The 21,802-nt window shown below is 42.0% G+C and overlaps 2 protein-coding genes across 2 annotated transcripts in view; both read left to right on the forward strand.

The window, feature by feature from the left end:
* The first annotated feature begins 969 nt into the window (after positions 1 to 969).
* EBPL (EBP like) lies at positions 970 to 12,250 on the forward strand. Its single transcript, XM_060785036.2, has 4 exons — positions 970 to 1,161; positions 4,372 to 4,441; positions 9,323 to 9,461; positions 11,044 to 12,250. Exons 1-4 carry the CDS (start codon positions 985 to 987, stop codon positions 11,279 to 11,281), a joined length of 624 nt encoding a protein of 207 aa, XP_060641019.2. The 5' UTR covers positions 970 to 984; the 3' UTR covers positions 11,282 to 12,250.
* Positions 12,251 to 13,975: 1,725 nt separating this feature from the next.
* RCBTB1 (RCC1 and BTB domain containing protein 1) overlaps positions 13,976 to 21,802 on the forward strand; it is a 43,260-nt gene continuing 35,433 nt past the window's right edge. The window contains exons 1-2 of the mRNA XM_060785022.2: positions 13,976 to 14,087; positions 21,380 to 21,582. Of these exons, the coding sequence (XP_060641005.1) occupies positions 21,460 to 21,582 (123 nt within the window). The 5' untranslated portion in view covers positions 13,976 to 14,087; positions 21,380 to 21,459. The remainder of the gene's footprint in view (positions 14,088 to 21,379; positions 21,583 to 21,802) is intronic.

Below are 21,802 nucleotides of genomic sequence, written 5' to 3' on the forward strand. Positions count from 1 at the left end.
ATATGATAGCCATGTATAAATACGTGAGAGGAAGTCAATAGGAGCATCAATAGGAGCATAGTGTCTAGATCTAGGGAAGTCATGCTATCCATGCTCTATTCCGCCTTGGTGAGACCACATCTGAAATATTGTGTCCAATTCTGGGCACCACAATTGAAGAGAGATATTGACAAGCTGGAATGTGTCCAGAGGAGAGCGACTAAAATGATCAAAGGTCTGGAGAACAAGCCCTATGAGGAGCGGTTTAAGGAGCTGGGCATGTTTAGCCTGAAGAAGAGAAGGATGAGAGGAGATATGATAGTCATGTATAAATATGTGAGAGGAAGCCACAGGGAAGAGGGAGCAAGCTTGTTTTCTGCTTCCCTGGAGACCAGGACGCGGAACAATGGCCTCAAACTACAAGAAAGGAGATTCCACCTGAACATTAGGAAGAACTTCCTGACTGAGAGCTGTTCAGCAGTGGAACTCTCTGCCTCGAAGTGTGGTGGAGGCTCCTCTTTTGGAAGCTTTTAAACACAAGCTGGATGGCCATCTGTCGGTGTGCTTTGAATGCAATTTTCCTGCTTCTTGGCAGGGGGTTGGACTGGATGGCCCATGAGGTCTCTTCCAATTCTAGGATTCTATGATTCCACCTGAACATGAGGAAGAACTTCCTGACTGTGAAAGCCGTTCAGCAGTGGAACTCTCTGCCCTGGAGTGTGGTGGAGGCTCCTTCTTTGGAAGCTTTTAAAGAGGCTGGATGGCCATCTGTTGGGAGTGCTTTGAATGCAATATTCCTGTTTCTTGGCAGAATGGGGTTGGACTGGATGGCCCATGAGGTCTCTTCCAACTAGGATTCTATGATTCCTCCTGCTGCAATAGTGTGGAACAGGAATGCCACTGAGTTTGTTTCTTTTTCTCTGCAGGGGCCACTTCCTCGAAGGCCCCGCCCCTCCTCGGGGTCGCCTAGCAACAGAGACCGCCCCCTCCCTTCCTTTCGGAGACATGTCGCCAGGCGATACCGGAGAAGCAGCGATGGCGGCCTCCCTGTTGGCGTGCGGGGCCCTGGTGGCGCTGAGCTGGGTGCTGGGTGGGCGCCTAGGCCGGCAATGCGGTGCCTCCCGCCCGGATCAATGGCTGCTCCGCTGGCTCTGCTGGGACACCCTTGTCCACGCCGTCCTGGTGAGAGAGAGCGAGAGAGGGAACGAAGGAGGGGCCGGACTTCAGCTCCCAGCATGCCCGGCCATGCGCCAAGGCAGCGGAGGCTTCTGGGAGTTGGAGTCCAAAACTCCCCCAAGGCCCTGCTCTTTCTCTATATGTGATTCTTTTCCTCTATGATAAATTTGGGCCCTATCCTAGAGTTGGAAGAGACCTCGTGGGCCATCCAGTCCAACCCTCTGCCATGCAGGAAAAGCACTCCTGGCAGATGGTCATCTGTGATCAGAGGGGGACCCCCCCCCCCCCCCCCAAGATAGTTCAAAATCATAGTTTTGCCAAGGACATCAGGCTGGAATGATCCCATAATCCCCTATCTCTCACCCATATAGGCTTTTTCCATGGCCCCACATGGCTTTTTCCATGGCCCCACATGGCAATGCCCCTGTAACCCAAACTAGCATCTGACCAATTTGGCTATTATTTATTAATTGGATTCCTTTTTATGAATGAAACTCCTGTTTTTGTGAATAGACTCAGAGTATGTGCTGCTAGGGTAGAGTTTCTCAACCTGGGGGTTAGAGACCCTAAATTGGGTCTTTTTAGGTCCACGTCGCGGGAGCACGAAAGGATGGAGATAGTCCCAAAAAAAAGATCAAAAAACAAGGTTTATTTTAGTTTCTTCATGAAGAAGACAGACAGCCGGGTAGCATGCACAGATGCTATCCTTCAAGTGGCTGCCATGCCCCCCTTGGCTTTTGACCACCAAATATATAACCTCAAGTAAACAAGAACATTTTTTGTCATGGAAAGTACTCTCTTTCCAGCCCCCTCTCTTGACCTTTTGATGGAAAGTATCTTCTTGTACTCTGCGCTTCAAAAAACAACATTTGAAGTTAACCACAAGCATCCTGTGTAAGAAAGTTCCTCTTGTACTCAAAAACATTTTCTTCCATATTGCTCTTTTTAAGTCAGAGAAAGGGTATGTCTCTCTTTTGCTGTTAATTTCATTCAAAGCCCCTTACTCAGAGACCCTTGAGGCCTCCTTCAATGAGGGTTCTGTGTGGGAAGTTTGGCCCAATTCTATCGTTGGTAAGGTTCAGAATGCTCTTTGATTGTAGGTGAACTATAAATCCCAGTAACTACAACTCCCAAAATGTCAAGGTCTATTTTCCCCAAACTCCATCAGTGTTCACATTTGGGCATCTTGAGTATTCATGCCAAGTTTGGTCCAGATCCATCATTGTTTGAGTCCACAGTCCTCTCTAGATGTAGGTGAACTACAAGTCCAAAACTCAAGGTCAGTGCCCACCAAACCCTTCCAGTATTTTCTGTTGGTCATGGGAGTTCTGTGTGCCAAGTTTGACTCAATTCCATAGTTGGTGGAGTTCAGAATGCTCTTTGATTGTAGGTGAACTATAAATCCCAGCAACTACAACTCCCACAGGACAAAACCAATACCCTCCCCCAATCCCACCAGTATTCAAATTTGGGTGTATCGGGTATTTGTGCCAAATTTGGTCCAGTGTATGAAAATACGTTCTGCATATCAGATATTTACATGACTATTCATAACAGCAGCAAAATGACAGATATGAAGTAGTAACAAAACTAATTTTATGGTTGGGGTTCGCCATAACACGAGGAAGTGTATTAAGGGGTCGTGGCATTAGGAAGCTTGGGAACCACTAGGGCCTTCTATACACCCCTCTTATGAACTCTTATGGACTTTCCATTAACTTTATAGGAACTTGTATAAACTCTTGCCAAACTTTTTGAACTTTTATGGACTTTGGGGGGGGGGGTGACTTCCCCTTAGACCCTGCATGATTCCCCCTCTTCCTATGAACTCTCAGTATGCTCCCCTGCCCCATTCCTTATTCCCTATATGTATGTATGCCTATATGAAAAATATGAAGGAAAGCAGCCTGTTTCATAAAAGCCAGCAACTCATGGGTCTTGGAGTTTCCAAAACTTCCTGAGCCAATAATTCTCTAACAAAGCATTTCACCGAGCTCCGAGAATTACTTGGGAAGGAATCCCGCTGGAGCATTGCAGCGCACCCAAATACCTGGGAGTCACTCTGGACCGTGCTCTTACCTACAAGAAGCACTGCCTGAACATCAAGCAACAAGTGGGTGCTAGAAACAATATCATACGAAAGCTGACTGGCACAACCTGGGGTTCACAACCAGATACAATGAAGACATCTGCCCTTGCACTGTGCTACTCCGCTGCTGAGTATGCATGCCCAGTGTGGAACACATCTCACCACACTAAAACAGTGGATGTGGCTCTTAATGAGACATGCCACATTATCACAGGGTGTCTGCGCCCTTCACCACTGGAGAAATTACACTGTCTACCCTGGACCGTGGACCTACAAGAAGCACTGCCTGAATATCAAACAAAAAGTGGACGCTAGAAACAATATCATACGAAAGCTGACTGGCACAACTTGGGGATCACAACCAGACACAGTGAAGACAAAGGCTGGATGGCCATCTGTTGGGGCCTGCTTTTGGCTGATGAGATAGGATTGTTGTTGTTGTGTGCTTTCAAGTCATTTCAGATTTAGGTTGACCCTGAGCGAGGGCTGGATAAATGACCGTGGAGGGCCAGATCCGGCCCCGGGGCCATAGTTCGGGGACTCTTGCCCTATACAGTAATATTGCAGGGGCTGCAAATAACTTTCATAGTCCCCCCCCCCCCCCAGGCCCGTAGCCAGGATTTCGTTTCGGGGGGGGGGGGGCTAAAAAAAATTCGGGGGGGGGGGGGCTGAGTCTGAATGAAAGAGGGTCTAGCCTAGCAAACCTTTTGTATCATTACCCCAATACCCCCATGCATATGGGATATATTGAGTATGGTGATCAGATCATGATATGAATAAACATAACAGTTTAAATAATGCTCCAGTAAGGCCTTTTCGCGAACCACCATGAGAATTTCGGGGGGGGGCTGAAGCCCCCCGAGCCCCCCCCCCCCCCGGCTACATGCCTGCCCCCCCCCATCCTTTCATTTTTATTGAGCAATAGGAGATAAAGAAGAAACAGGTATACCTGGGAATGTGATATTTTTATCTGAGGAAGTGTGAAAGAGCAAAAATGGATGCACACTGAGAAATGGATGAACCTCTCCCGTAAGGAAATGTGATGCTCTCCATTTCCCCATATCTGTGTTGTGCAAACATGTCATTAGTAAGTAACATTCTATGGGCTATTTGCTTTTCACCCACAGGAAGGTTCGTTTGTGTACCTGTCTCTGGGGGGAAGTGTTGCAAAATCAGACAGTGTCATTGCCTCATTGTGTAAGTATATCATATACATAAAAGAAACTCATGGAAATCTGTTATAATATTCTTCATTTCTTCTACAATTCATTAGTGCTTTTTTTTAAAGCATTTAGTTGTGTTTTTTAAATTAAATTTGTAAAATATTATTTTTTTCCAGCAGTATTAAGCACATTAGCAGAAAATGTGGCTTCAGCAACATCTCCAAGGCCCCTTCTACACTGTTATATTATTTGTTTATTTATTTACTGTATTTGTATACCGCCTTTCTCAGACTAATCTAGATCTTCAAATCTGGATTAATCCAGATTATCAAATCAGATAATCCACAATATCTGCTTTGAACTGGATTATATGAGTCTATACTGTCAGATAATCTGGTTCAAAGCAGATAATCTGGATTTTATATGGCAGTGCAGGTGGGGCTCAGGCTATTATTTAATCTTAACCTTTATGTCTTATCATCTTAACTAATTAATAATATATAACAAATTTTGTTATATGACGTAATTAAGGAATAGTGGCACATCATATACTCTAGTCTTATTGTTTTTAATAGGGTGACTCATTAATTAGGGCAACATTTTCCTAATCTAGTCTAATAACACTATGTAACACAATTTTTGTTCCTGAGTTATAAATGTCACTTCCTAATAGGATCTCTCATATAAAACATGGAGCTGCATAAACTTTGCTTTTGTGGGACCTTCTGCAGCACGTTTTACTATAGTTGTTCAATGAATATCTCATAGAGTTACAACCAATTCAACCTAGTTTGTAGCAGCCAGAAAAACAAAGTTTCTGGAGTATAACAATTACTTTCAAAGTCAGTACTGCACAATTAAACAGGAATAATACTTTCAAGCCAGGAACAGAAAATGTTTCAAATTTTGTTATATAACGTAATTAAGGAATAGTAGCACATTATATACTCTAGTCTTATTGTTTTTAATAGGGTGACTCATTACCTTATTAAACATAATTGTAGTGAAGAAGTCTCCAATGTGAAAAAGTTTACCTTCCAGCACATACGTAATGGTAATCTGAAATACCTATGACTAATTAAGATTCCACTGATTCCATCACTAATTGCTTATTTTCATGTTTACATTTTTAATATTCGCTATACTACAATTAGCGAATATTCAAAATGTAAACATGAAAATAAGCAATAATTTTAATATTCGCTATACTACAATTAGGAGCCCCCGGTGGCGCAGTGGGTTAAAGCGCTGAGCTGCTGAGCTTGTTGACCGAAAGGTCGCAGGTTTGATTCCGGGGAGTGGTGTGAGCTTCCGCTGTCAACCCCAGCTTCTGCCAGCCTAGCAGTTCGAAAACATGCAAATGTGAGTAGATCAATAGGTACCGCTCCGGCGGGAAGGTAAGGGTGCTCCATGCAGTCATGCCAGCCACATGACTTTGGAGGTGTCTATGGACAATGCCGGCTCTTCGGCCTAGAAATGGAGATGAGCACCACACCCCAGAGTCAGACATGACTGGACTTCATGTCAGTGGACAACCTTTACTTTTATACTACAATTAATGTCTGCATTTTAACTATCTATATAAGCTAGCATTTTTTTGCTTGTAAATGCTCTAAAGCATTTTTTTGACCAGGGACCACTTTGATTTTTTTGTTGTTGTTAGCAGGAACCACAAGGTTCAAGAATAATAAACTGTGTTCATCTAAAAATAAACATCAATCCAGGCTTTTAACATATTCATTAAACTTAATAGTAACATGAATTAAGAGTACTATTATAATATGAAAAAGAACATTTTAAATAGAAAATGAATATGGTTTGCATTGGTGTGATTTTTGAGCTTGCATCTTTTTTACAAGTTGGCCTAATATTATTGCTCGAGGAAGCAGGAAGGAGGAAGGGAGGAAGGGGAGGAAGAAAGGACCAAGGAAGGAGGGAGAGAAGCAAGAAGAGATGAAGGACTGGAGGAAGAGAGTGAAGAAAGGAAGGAAGCGAGCAAGAATGTGGGAGAGGAGGAAGGAAGAAAAGAAGGAAGGAGGGCTATCTATCGGGGTGCTTTGAATGCAATATTCCTGCTTCTTGGCAGGGGGTTGGACTGGATGGCCATGAGGTCTCTTCCAACTCTACGATTCTATGATTCTATGAGGAGAGCAAGGAAGGAAGGAAAGAAGATGGAGGAAGGGATAGTACCAAGGGATGGAAGGAGGAAGGAAAGGATCAAGGAAGAAAAGAAGGAAGGAGGGAAGAAAGGAGGGATTGGAAGGAGTGGCGCGGGGTGGGGGGAGGATGGGGCCAAGGAAGGAAGGAGGGAGAGAACGAAGCAAGCTGGAAGGAGAGAGGTAGGGAAGGAAAGAAGGAAGGAGGAGAGGGCAGGAAGAAAAAGAGGGAGTGTAGGAAGGAAAGAATACAAAATCCACATTGAATGGATTATATGGCAGTTTATATGGACTCTGATAACCCAGTTCAAAGCAGATGCCATAAAACTCTCCAGCAGTGTGCAAAAGAATGAGGAAGTACTCCATCGATGTAACAAATGGATGGTGAAGCAACAGCTCCCCCAGTGGGCAGAATTCAAAAAGCATACCCTCATGAAGCTGGAAAGTTAAATAGCCTCTGTGCGTCTGTCTATATATGTTGTGTGTCTATGGCATTGAATGTTTGCCATGTATATGTGCATTGTGATCCACCCTGAGTCGCCTGCGGGGTGAGAAGGGCGGAATATAAATAAAGAAATAATAATAATAATAATAATAATAATAATAATGTGGATTATCGGCCTTGGTATTCTGGGTTATATGACTGTGTGGAAGGGCCCTCTCTCTCACTCCTCCCCCTCCCTCTCTCCCTCTTTGCCTGTTTCTACCTGGGGATAAATCAAATGTTAGTCCCACCTTGAAGGGTTGCATTGAGAGATGAAGTTTACAGAATTGGTGGCTAGTAAGTCCTATCATGGGATTCACTCCTGGGAGCAGCATTGGTTCTAACCCCTAGTTTTTAATGTTTGCTATTTCAGTGATTATATAGCACTAGCTGTGCCCTGCCACGCGTTGCTGTGGCCTATAGTAAAACTTATCAAAGTTGAGGTAGATATCTGGACTATTATGAAAGAGAGGTCCCTACCTATTCCTTCCCCCTTTTCCTCCCCCTTTCTCTCCTTTCTTCCTTCTCTACCTCTTTCTTTCTTTCACTACTTGGTTTCATCCTTCTCTCTTTCCTTCATTCCCTCCCCCTTTCTTCCTTTGCCTTTCTTCCCTCCCTGTTTGCTTCCTTCTTTCACTTTTTATTTCCTTTTATTTTACCACCATCATAACAATAACAATAATTCAATGCATTGCCTCTGGGACCTGACACCTCTCCCATTCCTCCAGGGTCTCATAGGAACAATAGCATAATAATAATAATAATAATAGAAATAACAACCTTTACCCGCCACGTGTTGCTGTGGCCAATCTTCCCTCTTTCTCTCCTTCTTTCCCTCCTTCCTTCCTTCCTTCCCTCCCATCTTTCCTTCTCCTCTTCTTTCTCTATCTCTTTCCTTCCTTCCCCCTTTTTCTTTCTTTTCTGCTGTCTCTCTTTTCTTTCCTTCCATCTTTCCTTTTCTTTCCTTTTCTTCTTCCTTCTTTCTCTAACTTTCCTTCCTTCCCCCTTTTTCTTTACCTCCCTTTCTCTTTCTTCCTTCTTTCCTTCCTTCCTGTCTTTCCTAGATTTTGACAGGGCGGGAAGGGGCGGGGTGGGGTTTGGAGGTGGCGTGAAGTAAAAGGAGGTAAGATTGGGGTGGGGGAGTGATGGAGCATGGGGTTGCGTGTGTGTGTGCGGCGGCGGGGGGGAGTGATGGAGCGTGGGGTTGTGTGTGTGTGTGCGGCGGCGGGGGGAGTGGGGTTGCGTGTGTGCGTGCGGCGGCGGGGGGAGTGATGGAGCATGGGGTTGCGTGTGTGTGTGCGGCAGCGGGGGGAGTGGAGTTGCGTGTGTGTGTGCGGCAGCGGGGGAAGTGATGGAGTGTGGGGTTGCGTGTGTGTGTGCGGTGGCGGGGGGAGTGATGGAGTGTGGGGTTGTGTGTGTATGTGCGGCAGGGGTTTGTGTGTGTGCGGGAAGCGGCACGGCGGGGCTTGGAGTGGGCATGGTTTCCGCAGAGGGAACGTTGGCCGGAAGGGCATGTGCGCGCGCCAGGGAACTTGCGGCTGGGCGCCAATGCGCATGCTCAGTTGTTTTGCCGTTTTGTGAGTGTGTTGTTGTGTTGTTTTTCATTTTGAGTAGATATGTTTGTACCTTGTGGGTTGTGTTATGGGCATGGGAATTTTGGTTAAGTTTTGTTGGGGTTTTTTTGAGTTTTGTTTTTTTGCCATTTTGAGTGTGTTGTTGTGTTGTTTTTCATTTTGAGTAGATATGTTTGTACCTTGTGGGTTGTGTTATGAGCATGGGAATTTTGGTTAAGTTTCGTTGGGTTTTTTTTGAGTTTTATTCTTTTGCCGTTTTGTGAGTGTGTTGTTGTGTTGTTTTTCATTTTGAGTAGATATGTTTGTACCTTGTGGGTTGTGTTATGGGCATGGGAATTTTGGTTAAGTTTCGTTGGGGGATTTTTGAGTTTTGTTGTTTTGCCGTTTTGTGAGTGTGTTGTTGTGTTGTTTTTCATTTTGAGTAGATATGTTTGTACCTTGTGGGTTGTGTTATGGGCATGGGAATTTTGGTTAAGTTTCGTTGGGGGATTTTTGAGTTTTGTTGTTTTGCCGTTTTGTGAGTGTGTTGTTGTGTTGTTTTTCATTTTGAGTAGATATGTTTGTACCTTGTGGGTTGTGTTATGGGCATGGGAATTTTGGTTAAGTTTCATTGGGGGTTTTTTGAGTTTTGTTTCCTCGTTGGATGCCCCTAACAAATTTATATATATAGATAAGTTAATGGTATATTTAATTTTCTACAGGGAAGGAATATGGCAAAGCAGATGCAAGGTGGCTACACTCCGATCCCACTATTGTCTCAGTGGAAATACTAACTGTTTTTCTGGATGGGCTTTTAGCATTGATTCTCATTTATGCTATTCTCAAACAGAAGCATTACCGGTGAGTATTTGTAAAGAAATGAAAACAATTTGCTGCAATAAAACACACGCTTCTTTGATAGATTCCCTGAATTCATCCAGGTAATAACATTATGAATTCAGATTATATCAAAACATATTATTTCATTTCAGGATACAAATAGCAGGAGAAGTGATGGCCTTTAACTGTAATTTTATATTGTTGCATATCCATATGTTTTATGTAATTATGATATTGTTTATTGTTTGCGTTTTCGGTTTGCGTTCGGTCATTCTTTATTGTAATTGTTGTTTGGGCTTGGCCCCATGTAAGCCACTCTGAGTCCCCATTGGGGAGATGTTGGCGGGATACAAATAAAGTTTATTATTATTATTATTATTATTATTATTATTATTATTATCATTAAGAATTAATAGTGGCTCATTCTCCTGCTAGAACTTTTTTTTTAATGGTCATTACAAACCTTTAATTCAGTGAAGATCACACCTCAGAATGTATTATGCTTCTGCATGAACTATTGCATTCCCTTTGATCAGGCATGGGCAAACTTCAGCCCTCCCGGTGTTTTGGACTTCAACTCCCAGAATTCCTGACAGTCAGCAGGCTGTTAGGAATTGTGCGAGTTGAAGTTCAAAACCTGGAGGGCTGAAGTTTGCCCATACCTGCTTTAGATGTTGTGTTTACATTGGGAAGCCATCATCCTCTCTCCAGGCACACAGGCCGGAAAACTTGTGGGGACGAGAGAGAGGGCCTTCTCTATGGTGGCCCCCCGGCTCTGGAATTCACTCCCCAGAGATATTAGGCAAGCCCCCACGCTGGCAATCTTCAGGAGGAGCCTGAAAACCTGGTTATTCCAATGTGCCTTCAGTGATTGAATTTAAGATACTCCCTGACCAAACTTTGCATAAAATGACCTCGGAAGCACTTTATTTGATGGTTCGTGCAATTAAATCCTTCCTTATCCCCGGATCCTCCTCCCGATAATTTATATTGTCCCATCTCCCAGTGTTTTAAAATTTTATCATTGAGTTTGGCCCTGCCCAACTTAATCCTCTGTGTTTTAATGTTTTATTTGCTTTTGCTGTTCACTTATTATATTTGTTTTGCATTTTATGTATTTTATTTTCTGGTTTTGTTATGCTTTTGTGTTATATTGTGTTACTGTATTGTTGGGCATGGCCTCATGTAAGCCGCACCGAGTCCCCCTGGGGGAGATGGAAAGGGGTATAAATAAAGATTATTATTATTATTATTATTATTATTATTATTATTACATGCTCCCTCCTCTCCTGATCAGTCTGAAGTGGTGGTTGGCTGCACTTTGGAAACTTTCTAAAAAGAATAACTTCATTGTAAATCTAAGCATCACAGTGTGTCTTCATTTTCCTTCTTATAGTACTCTTCCATATATTTTTTCACATTTTTATATGTTATTTTTCCTCAGTGATTTCATGCTGCTCTGTAAAATAAACACTCAAAATATTTTGGTTTTGGTTTTGATATTAATAATAAAGGACAGATAGCTTGATAAGCTCATAAACAGGCTATTTAAACAGTGGATGCAACAATATATGTGTATCTTACAATTTTATTTTTATTGCAGACACTTTGTGCAGATTACGCTTTGTGTTTGTGAATTATATGGAGGATGGATGACCTTTTGTCCAGAGTGGCTCACAGGGAGCCCCAACCTGAACACCAGTTCCTGGATGTATCTGTGGGTCTATTTAGGTTTTTTTAATGGCTTATGGGTGATTATCCCCATAGGTCTACTGATACAGTCTTGGGTAGCCCTCAGAAAAATGCACGATGAACGATCTAATCAGAAAAAATACAAATAATGACATTATAATTGCCAATTCAAATTAACTGTGGCTTGACCTTGAATCTCGCCAATATAGAAAGCTACTTCTAGGAGCAGAAGAGCAAAATGAAAAGTTGATTTTTTAGATGAAGACCACAAGGCATCTGATAATTTTCCTACCCCTGATCAAAAAATAATATGAGAATGAATATTAATAAAACAATTACAATACGTAGCTTATAAAGACTTCAGTGACTCTGCAGCCAGTAATGAAAGGACCAAGGCATTGACATCTCTGACGCATCCTCTGTTTGGATATCAGCCAGCAAAATCAAGAAATAGTTTTCTGAGATCTACAGAGATACTTGCAGGAACACGTCAGCAAGCTAGAGTCCAATAGTGGCAGGTGAAAACCCAGAGCCTCAGTGAGTGGCTGAGACCAGATGAGAAACTCCTTCCCGTGCACACAGAAGAGTGAATGACCTGGAAGGTGCTGAACAGACTGCGCTCTGGCACCACGAGATGCAGAGCTAACCTTAAGAAATGGGGCTACAAAGTGGAATCCACAACATGCGAGTATGGAGAAGAGCAAACCACAGACCACCTGTTGCAATGCAACCTGAGCCCTGCCACATGCACAATGGAGGACCTTCTCACGGTGACGCCAGAGGCACTCCAAGTGGCCAGATATTGGTCAAAGGACATTTAATAGAATACCAAGTCTGCAAACTTTGTAGGTTTTTTTAATACATTATAACTATTTTCAATTAGTTTCTGACACAATAAATAAAATAAGTGACTCTGCAACCAGCTACTCGCAAATCACTGACCTGAATACAGCTAAGGAAATTTTAGGGCTCAAGAATATAAAGTGCATTGTAAAAGTTTACTATTTATAACAAATTATTTTTATATAATTGTATTCTTTAATAACGAGTTTGTGGTGGGGAGGGTTTTGTGTTTTTTAACTTCTGTCTTTGCATTAAAAACCATTTGTGATTATCTACCTGTGCATATTTGTTCTTATATAATTTCTGTCTTAATTCAACCTTTAATTCTCCAGTTATTCTTCAACTGCACTTCCTATTATCCTTCTGCACCGGCTGTGCTGATAAGTTTTATGGCAGTCTGGAGCCTCACTATACTTGCAGGAACACGTCAGCAAGCTAGAGTCCAATAGTGGCAGGTGAAAACCCAGAGCCTCAATGAGGGACGTCCTCCCTGCCTTTGCTTTAAGCCTTCCTTGTGAGATTCTCACCTTCTCTCATCATTAGCTATGGTGCCAGCAGATGATAGTTGTGGTCCCACAGCACAGTTTGGCCCAGTTTTGTTTCAGATGTACCTTAAAACAACAGACTCCAATAAACAGACAAAATTATTTTTATTTATTTCCTATATTTATAGTCCGCCCTTCTCCCCTGGAAAGGGGACTCAGGACAGCCTAACAAAAGCATCATATGATGCTAGCATCATAAAAACAACCACAGTACAATCAATCAATCAATCAATCAATGATTTATTACGGTCTTTGACCAGCAAAGTACAGAATGGGGCATCGGTGCCCAAGGAAGGGAATCGCAGAAGGGAAAAGCAGATTAAAAGCAGATTAAAAACATGTTATAAAAGAGACAAATCAAAAAGATAAAACAGACTAAACTTACAGTTTAAAGTGCATGTATGAATCTAAAATAGGGGGCGGCTAATAACAAATATCAGATGACTGGGAAGCTATAAAAGGGATGAGAGGGGAGCATTTACAGCATTTCAGTTATTACAAGTCATTCTAACTATATTCCCGGCAGGAGGTTGCCTGGTGGAGTCTGTCATCAGCCGTCTAATGTTAATTGCTGCTGCACAGAACTTGGCAACACTGTAGGTTGTCGCAGAGCAAGAGTCCGAGAGCAACAGGGAGGTGTAACTAGCTCTAATGTCTCTATAGAAGTTAGAACACACATTGGAGGAGCACATGTTCAGTTGTTTCGATGTAGCCAGACTCACACGGGCATAGTCTCTCCTGGGCAGGGGTCTTCCGGTACCTCCCCTCCAGTAATTAATTAAGACACATCTATTAAAATCAAAATCCAAAAACCAGTCCAGGTCAATTCATTGCCATAAGTTGTGTGATCTTCTTCCACTTGCTTCTCACTGATCAAACGTTTAGCATTCAATGGCTTGAGAGTGCCTGGGGGGAATCTCTTGTTGAGAGTGATTTTATGTGCCAGCAAAACAACAGAGGGGAAACAAACAGGCACATAAAATCACTCTCAACAAGAGATTCCCCCCAGGCACTTCCAAGCCATTGAATGCTAATCAAGGTGATCAGCTGAAACATTCACACCTAGCCCCAGCAGACAAAAGTCCTTTGTCTCACCCTGGTCATTCCACAGATATATAAACCCATTTTTCCTACTTCCAACAGACCTTACTACCTCTGAGGATGCTTGCCATAGATGCAGGAGAAACGTCAGGAGAAAAATTGCCTCCAGAACATGGCCCTATAGCCCGGAAAAACCTACAACAACCCAATGCCTGTTTAAACAACCCAAGCTAGCATAATAATAAAAGAATTGTGAGATTGGAAGTCCAAAACACCTGGAGGGCGGTGGTTTGCCCGTGCCTAACCTAGGTGCTCTAGGCTACATTTTAGAGGGAGCAAGAAGCCCTCCCTCCCGCGCGCCCCAGCCAATCCGAGAAGAGCGCGGCCAGCACGCGCCTCGCGGGGTGAGGGCTTAAGGAGGCTGTCCTTACTGCGCCTGCGCCCAGAGGAGGTTGGGTCCTACCTTCTTGAAGGCGATGCTGTGGCGCTTCCTCTGAGGAAGAGAAAGAAGACGCGGGTGAAGGGGGTGAGTCCCTTCCCTTCTCCTCTTGCGGGGTTTGTCCCTGCCTTGCAGCCCAAAGAAGCCTCTGCACAAGGGAATGCGGGAGTGCCCGCATGTCTGCGTGCGTTTGTGGAGATGGTTGAGGCCTGGAGTGCAGTGGTGCATGAGAAGGTAGGCCTGGCTTGGGCATGGCTTGTGAATCAGTCAGCCTGGGACCCTCCTGTCAGCCTGTTGCTGCTGCTGCATTTATTTATTCCTCCTTTGAATAAGAGAGCTCTATTCAAGCCCTGGTTGAGATGCCCAAAAATAATTTGCACTGGAATGCGAACTCTTTGTCTCCTTCATTCTAGACAGAAGTATACTTGACATACTTCCCCCCGTGACAGATTATTATTATTATCATTATAGTTATTTATACCCCTTTTTATCTCCCCTGAGGGGGACTCAATGTGGCTTAAGAAGAACTTTGGGTTGTTGTAGGTTTTTCCGGGCTATATGGCCATGTTCTAGAGGCATTCTCTCCTGAAGTTTCGCCTGCATCTATGGCAAGCATCCTCAGAGGTAGTGAGGTCTGTTGGAACTAGGAAAAAGGGTTTATATATCTGTGGAATAATCAGGGTGAGACAAAGGACTTTTGTCTGCTGGGGCTAGGTGTGAATGTTTCAACTGACCACCTTGATTAGCATTTGATTGCCTGGCAGTGCCTGGAGCAATCTTTTGTTGAGAGGTGATTAGGTGTCCTTGTTTGTTTCCTCTCTGTTGTGCTGTTCTAATTTTAGATTTATGTTTAATACTGGTAGCCAGATTTTGTTCATTTTCATGGTCTCCTCCTTTCTGTTGAAATTGTCCACATGCTTGTGGATTTCAGTGGCTTCTCTGTGTAGTCTGACATGGTGGTTGTGAGAGTGGTCCAGCATTTCTGTGTTCTCAAATAATATGCTGTGTCCAGGCTGGTTCATCAGGTGCTCTGCTATGGCTGACTTCTCTGGTTGAAGTAGTCTGCAGTGCCTTTCATGTTCCTTGATTCGTGTTTGGGCAATGCTGCGTTTGGTGGTCCCAATGTAGACTTGTCCACAGCTGCATGGCACATGGTAGACTCCTGCAGAAGTGAGAGGATCCCTCTTGCCCTTTGCTGAACGGAGCATTTGTTGGATTTTCTTGGTGGGTCTGTAGGAGAAGTCAGCCATAGCAGAGCACCTGATGAACCAACCTGGACACAGCGTATTATTTGAGAACACAGAAATGCTGGACCACACCAACAACCACCATGTCAGACTACACAGAGAAGCCATTGAAATCCACAAGCATGTGGACAATTCCAACAGAAAGGAGGAGACCATGAAAATGAACAAAATCTGGCTACCAGTATTAAAAAACTCAAAAATTACAACAGCAAAACAACAGAGAGTAAACAATCAGGCACATCAAATCACTCTCAACAAAAGATTCCCCCCAGGCACTTCCAAGCCATTAAATGCTAATCAAGGTGGTCAGTTGAAACGTTCACACCTAGCTCCAGCAGACAAAAGTCCTTTGTCGCACCCTGGTCATTCCACAGATATATAAACCCTTTTTCCTAGTTCCAACAGACCTCACTACCTCTGAGGATGCTTGCCATAGATGCGGGCGAAACATCAGGAGAAAATGCCTCTAGAACATGGCCATATAGCCCGGAAAAACCTACAACAACCCAAAGTTCTTCTTTTTCTTAAGCCACTTTGAGTCCCCCCTCAGGGGAGATAAAAAGGGGTATAAATAACTATGTTGTTGTTGTTCATTTGTTCAGTCGTCTCCGACTCTTCGTGACCTTATGGACCAGCCCACGCCAGAGTTCCCTGTCGGCCGTCACCACCCCCAGTTCCTTCAAGGTCAGTTCAGTCACTTCAAGGATGCCATCCATCCATCTTGCCCTTGGTCGGCCCCTCTTCATTTTACCTTCCCCATTCCCCAGCATAATTGTCTTCTCTAGGCTTTGCTATAATAATAATAATAATAATAATAATAATAATCTGTCACAGGGGAAAGTATGTCAAGTATACTTCTGTCTAGAATGAAGGAGATAAAGAGTTCGCATTCCAGTGCAAATTATTTTTGGGCATCTCAACCAGGGCTTGAATGGAGCTCTTTTATTCGAAGGAGGAATAAATAAATGCAGCAGCAGCAACAGGCTGAGAGGAGGGTCCCTACAGGACTGTCCTAGGCTCACTGATTCACATGCCCAAGCCAGGCCTACCTTCTCATGCGCCTGTTTCTTTTCTCAAGCAAGCTTCCTTTCAACAGAAACAGGGTTTGTTTCATTTGTGTGCACAAATGTACAGCTCACTGGGCAGGGATTCCAGTTTCAAGAAGGTACAAAGCTGTGAAAGGAGAGATCTCCATTCCTGTTGTGTGTTTTCTTGGTTGTTCTCTCAGACCTTGGCATCCTAATGGCAAGGAAGGGATCAAAGGGGCCTCAAGGTTAATATGCTTACAGGTTGAGTGCAAGCTCTCCTTCTGCATTATTGGCGTGGGAATGTGCTGAGAAGCTAGGTGTTTGGGCCTCTGTAGAGTTTCAAGCATTCAGGAAAGAACATTGCGTGAGTCTCCCTTATTTTGCCTCTCCTCTGAAGAATATGTGCTCATTAGTACCCACTGTTGTAGTCGTAAACAGTTATATGTTGTTGTGTGCCCTCATGTCCTTCCCAACTAATGGATACCCGAGGGGGAAGGAGGAGTGGGGAAGAGGATTTACTTTATTTGCATCCCACCTTCCTTCCCATAGGGACTCAAAGTAGCTAATATTGGCATGACACAATACAATAGAATGGGAAAAAACAAGGCAACTATAAAAATATAAAATAAAAAACCAAATTAAATATTTGCATCATGGGTGTAAAAATTAAAATGCAATAAAAATAAAATGCAATTAAAATTGCATTTAAAATAGGATGTACTTTTCACCTCATTTTATTGGGATGGTTTGATCAGAAAGAGGTTGCTTTTGCCTTCCTCTGAGGCCAAGAGAGAGTGACTTGCCCAGGACCACCCAGTAGATCTCCATAGCTAAGTAGGGGTGTGATCTCTAGTAATCTAATGCTTTAACAACTATACCATGCTGGCTCCTATTACTAATAAAGGAATTGATGGGAATTATTTCTATTATTAACAAAGAAATTGATGGGGATTATAAACCCTGTGCAGGCTGCTCGTTATATCAGTGGCTATTGCTGTTAAAATATTCCTTGACACACCCACCTCTGGGTTAATTGCATGTGATGGCATGATAACATTTTTCTGCGTGCCTGAAAGTCATATGTTTTCTGTGATAGTCAAAGAGTTCATTTCCTTCAAAATAGTACAGTATTTAAAATTGTATTTAAAAATATAATAAGGATTTAAAGAATTAAATAAAAGAAAGAAGAAAAATATAGATAACTAAAATCCAAGGAAATTAAAATTAAAAATACAGATCAAATTAAAGAAAAAAGGAAAAGACAAATGACTTCTGATCTTCCTTTCTGTGGTTGTACAATATATGTGTATTGATATTTTTACCTCTCTCTTCAAAATTACAACATACAGTTGACCTTCTGTCTCCATGGGTTCAATATATTAAATATATCCGAAATGCAAAAAAAAAAAAAAAAAAAAAAAACAACCTTGGTTTTGCACTTTTACATAACTGACACCATTTTACTACGGCATTGAATATAATGGTGCTCTAGCATTGACAGATTTTGGTATCCATGGGAACTGAATGCCAGCTAATACCAAGGCCTTGCTCTATTCAGTAGTCTTATTTCTAATCATGAAAACTAAACATTAACAACTAATTTTCCTTATATCTTCCCCCTCCTTTTTTTTTGTTTTGCAAAAACGTCTACAAGAACTTTCCACATTTTGAGAAATGTTGCTAATGACCTTTCTCTAATTAAATTGGAATGATTGAATGAATTTTATTGTTTTGGTCACAGACCAAGAGTTAATTAAATCAGACAATGTTTCAATTTCTACTAAGTCCATCAGTTTCCACAATTATTCCATTATGCCCAGGATTATAACTTGTTCTTCTTTCATTTCAAATTCTATCATTCTATATTTTGGCAAAAACAACAACAACACTTTGTTTATATTCCGCCCTTCTCCTCAAGGGAACTCAGAGCGGATTACAGCAGATAAACAAACACAGGCAAACATTCAATGCCTTGTTACAATGAAAAATAAATATATTTCCGGTACTAGAGGCGGTGCTCATCTCCGGCTCTGGAAGAGGTGCTCTTTCTCCATTTCCAAGCCAAGAAGCCTGCATTAGCCATAGACACCTCCTGGTCACGTGGCTGGCATGACTGCTTTGAGCGTTTTTTTTTTTTTTTTTTTTGCCTTTTCCCACTGAGGTGGTACTTATTGATCTACTCACATTTGCATGTTTTCAAACTGCTAGGTTGGCAGGAGATAGGGTGGATTCAAACTACCATATGTACACAGTTGTATTTTCAGTAAGCCATGTCCCACAAAAGGATTATTGAAATGTTCAATAGTACTACAATATCCATTCCATCCAAAGCTCTTTGATAGACCTACCTCTCAGATAATTGCATCTGTATTATGTAACTATCCAGACGTTATGTTACAAACAATTCTGCTTGCTTGCAAGCCATGACTTAACATTTTTCTGTAACTATCAAAGGTTTTTGTTAATATAAATAATAATTTCCCCCCAAAGGTTGAACTTCTAGCTTGGTTGTGGTAGGTAATTAAGGCAATAGCTTAATTCACTGTTTTTTTTATTTTATTTTACCCTGAAAGTTCTTTGTAAATTGAGATATATTTAATCAGACATAAACAGCTGCATTGGTGACAGGCATGCAAACTGTGTGATGAATTTCCTGCAGGTACAAGGCTGCAGAGGTTATATATCCGGTCAAGGGAACTGGGATAGACTCAGGACAGATGCTTTAAACCAGGGGTCCTCAAACATTTTAAGCAGGGCCAGGTCACAGTCCCTCAAACTGTTGGAGGGCTGGATTATAATTTGAAAAAAAATGAATGAATTCCTATGCACACTGCACATATCTTATTTGTAGTGCAAAAACACTTTAAAGCAATACAATAATTAAAAGGAAGAACAATTTTAACAAATATAAACTTATTAGTATTTCAATGGGAAGTGTCAGCCTGCTTTTGGCTGATGAGATAGGATTGTTGTTGTTGTTGTTGTTGTGTGCTTTCAAGTCATTTCAGACTTAGGGACTGTGACCTTGACCCTGAGTGAGGGCTGGGTAAATGACCTTGGAGGGCCGTATCTGGCCCCCCTGGGCCTTAGTTTGAGGACCCCTGCTTTAGGTGGTGCCAATGTTGTGGGGAAATGTAGAGGCTCTGAAAGCACATTTAGATTGAAAGATAGGACATTAAAAGCAACTGGCCCCACAAAGATGGTTTTCTCACTAATGTTGCCAGTGTTTCATTCAGGACTGACGGGAGGGAGGAGTCTCAGTGTACAGTTGAAAGGAAGGCGCTTTATATTATTACACATATATTATTACATATATTATTACACATGGATAATATTTTGGAAAAAGATTGAACTGTAGGGGAAAAAAGACAGATTCTTCCAGAACTAGACTTTAAATCAATGGTTCTCAACCTGTGGGTCCCCAGATGTTTTGGCCTTCAACTCCCAGAAATCCTAACAGCAGATAAAGAGACTGGGATTTTTGGAAGTTGTAGGGCAAAACACCTGGGGACCCACAGGTTGGGAACCACTGCTCTCTAAATGTTCAGTAACAAGATGATGGCAAGAGTAGCTTTTCAACCGAATCCTAGAGGCAAGGTGACTACGGCGTTTTTGGGGCTTCTGAGTCAAATACTGTAGAATATTTCAGGGGCATGAGAAGAAAATGGTTTAGGCCTGCTTAAATGAGGCTGGGGTAGAAAATAACTACAGTCTTATGCTCGTGCTAGGAACTTCTGGGCCAAAACACCGGGTTTGGTGTGCTTTCACTTTAACAGGAAACATAATTATAGTGAGTAAAAGGGAGAACATTTAGGAAAGTCAGCTCAAGGTATAAGATTAGATGGCCTAATGAGAAATAAGAAAAACAGGGAAGGGTGTTCTGTGTAAAAAGCTTAAAGGGCTGTATTGTCTGTGTCCACCTGAATTCTACATCCCTTCCCGTTGGTTTCCTCATGCTCAATTCAGATATGTGCTGGGTTTATCTAGACCAGGGGTCCTCAAACTAAGGCCCGGGGGCTGGATATCGCCCTCCAAGGTCATTTACCTGGCCCTCACTCAGGGTGAACTTAAGTCTGAAAGGACTTGAAAGCACATAACAACAACAACAATCCTATCTCATCAGCCAAAAGCAGGTCCACACTTCCCATTGAAATACTAATAAATTTATATTTGTTAAAATTGTTCTTTATTTTAATTATTGTATTATTTTAAAGTGGTTTTTTTGCACTACAAATAAGATATGTGCAGTGTGCATATGAATTCATTCATATTTTTTTTCAAATTATAATCTGGCCCTCCAACAGTTCGAGGGACTGTGACCTGGCCCTCTGTTTAAAAAGTTTGAGGATCCCCTGATCTAGACTGGCCAGTACAATAAGTGGTACCACCAGCCAGATCACGTCTGGGACCTTGACAAGAGGATGTATTGCACCTTTTGGAAAATCCATATAGTCTTCAACAATACTTCATAATTGATTAGTTTAAGGGCTTCTACCATAGTAGTTCATTTCACATTTGTAGAGCGGTGAAGTCTAGATCTGAGTATGTTGTTATCCAGCCACATTAAGGGGATTATCACAGAATCCTGCACTGTATGACCTCCATCCTTCCACCCAACTGAAAAAATGAATAGAACATAACCAGTGTCAAAGGCAAAACATCTGTGCAAGATTAGAAGCCATGTGTTTTCTTCCTTCAAACATTTCCGCAGACAGTGCAAAAAACAATAACTATTGGGTGGTGGTAGTAGTAGAAATAGATGCAGAACTTTATTATCAAACCTAAACTTTTAGATGCTTAAGTAAGATAAAACATATCATTTGTAATTCATCTTATACCATTGTATTTATGGAATTAATGCGTATTGTTTTGTCCTGCATATTCTGACTTCTAGCCAGATGAACCCTGTTTGATTCTGCTGATCTTGGTTGGAGCTCATTTAAATTGTAACTTACTGATTCGAAAAATTAAAAATCTTCTTCTCTCCTCTTAGCATAGCCCCATACTTGTACTGAAGTCCTTGGTTGTCTCAGATAAAATGTCCCTGATATCTTAAGGGTTTTCATATCTCATTAACCAGCTGACAACAACTTTTTTATTTCAGATGATTCAATGAATGTATTTCAAATGGTCGAAGCAACACCAGCACATTGAAGTCTGTTATGAAGATCAGCAAGTGTCAAGATGGATGTAGGAAAGTGGCCAATATTTACACTGCTTTCACCTCAAGAAATATCAACTATCCGGAAAGCATGTGTCTTTGGAACTTCTGCCAATGAAGCTATATATATTACCCACGATGATGAGGTAAGAATCTGAGACAACCATACCAGTGTGTTTTAGTAGTTGAACTGTCTTAATGAAAAAGATTGTCCTGCCCATAAAGCAGAAGTAACATAGTAACATAGATCATGTGTATATTGGAGGTGTTAATAAAATTATGAAATTAGTTCTAGAAATTGATATTCAGCTAAATTCCTCTTAAAGCATAATGAAAAAACTCTGTCTATAAATCTTTTATGTTGGA

This window comes from Anolis sagrei, chromosome 1 (assembly GCF_037176765.1).
Source record: "Anolis sagrei isolate rAnoSag1 chromosome 1, rAnoSag1.mat, whole genome shotgun sequence".
Lineage (NCBI taxonomy): Eukaryota > Metazoa > Chordata > Lepidosauria > Squamata > Dactyloidae > Anolis > Anolis sagrei.

Excerpts from the sequence above, each read along its gene's own strand:
- EBPL (XM_060785036.2), top strand. The coding sequence starts at position 985 with ATGTCGCCAGGCGATACCGGAGAAGCAGCGATGGCGGCCTCCCTGTTG. Across the intron at positions 1,162-4,371 it reads CCCTTGTCCACGCCGTCCTG|GAAGGTTCGTTTGTGTACCT; the intron begins GTGAGAGAGAGC and ends TTTCACCCACAG. Across the intron at positions 9,462-11,043 it reads CTCAAACAGAAGCATTACCG|ACACTTTGTGCAGATTACGC; the intron begins GTGAGTATTTGT and ends TTTTTATTGCAG.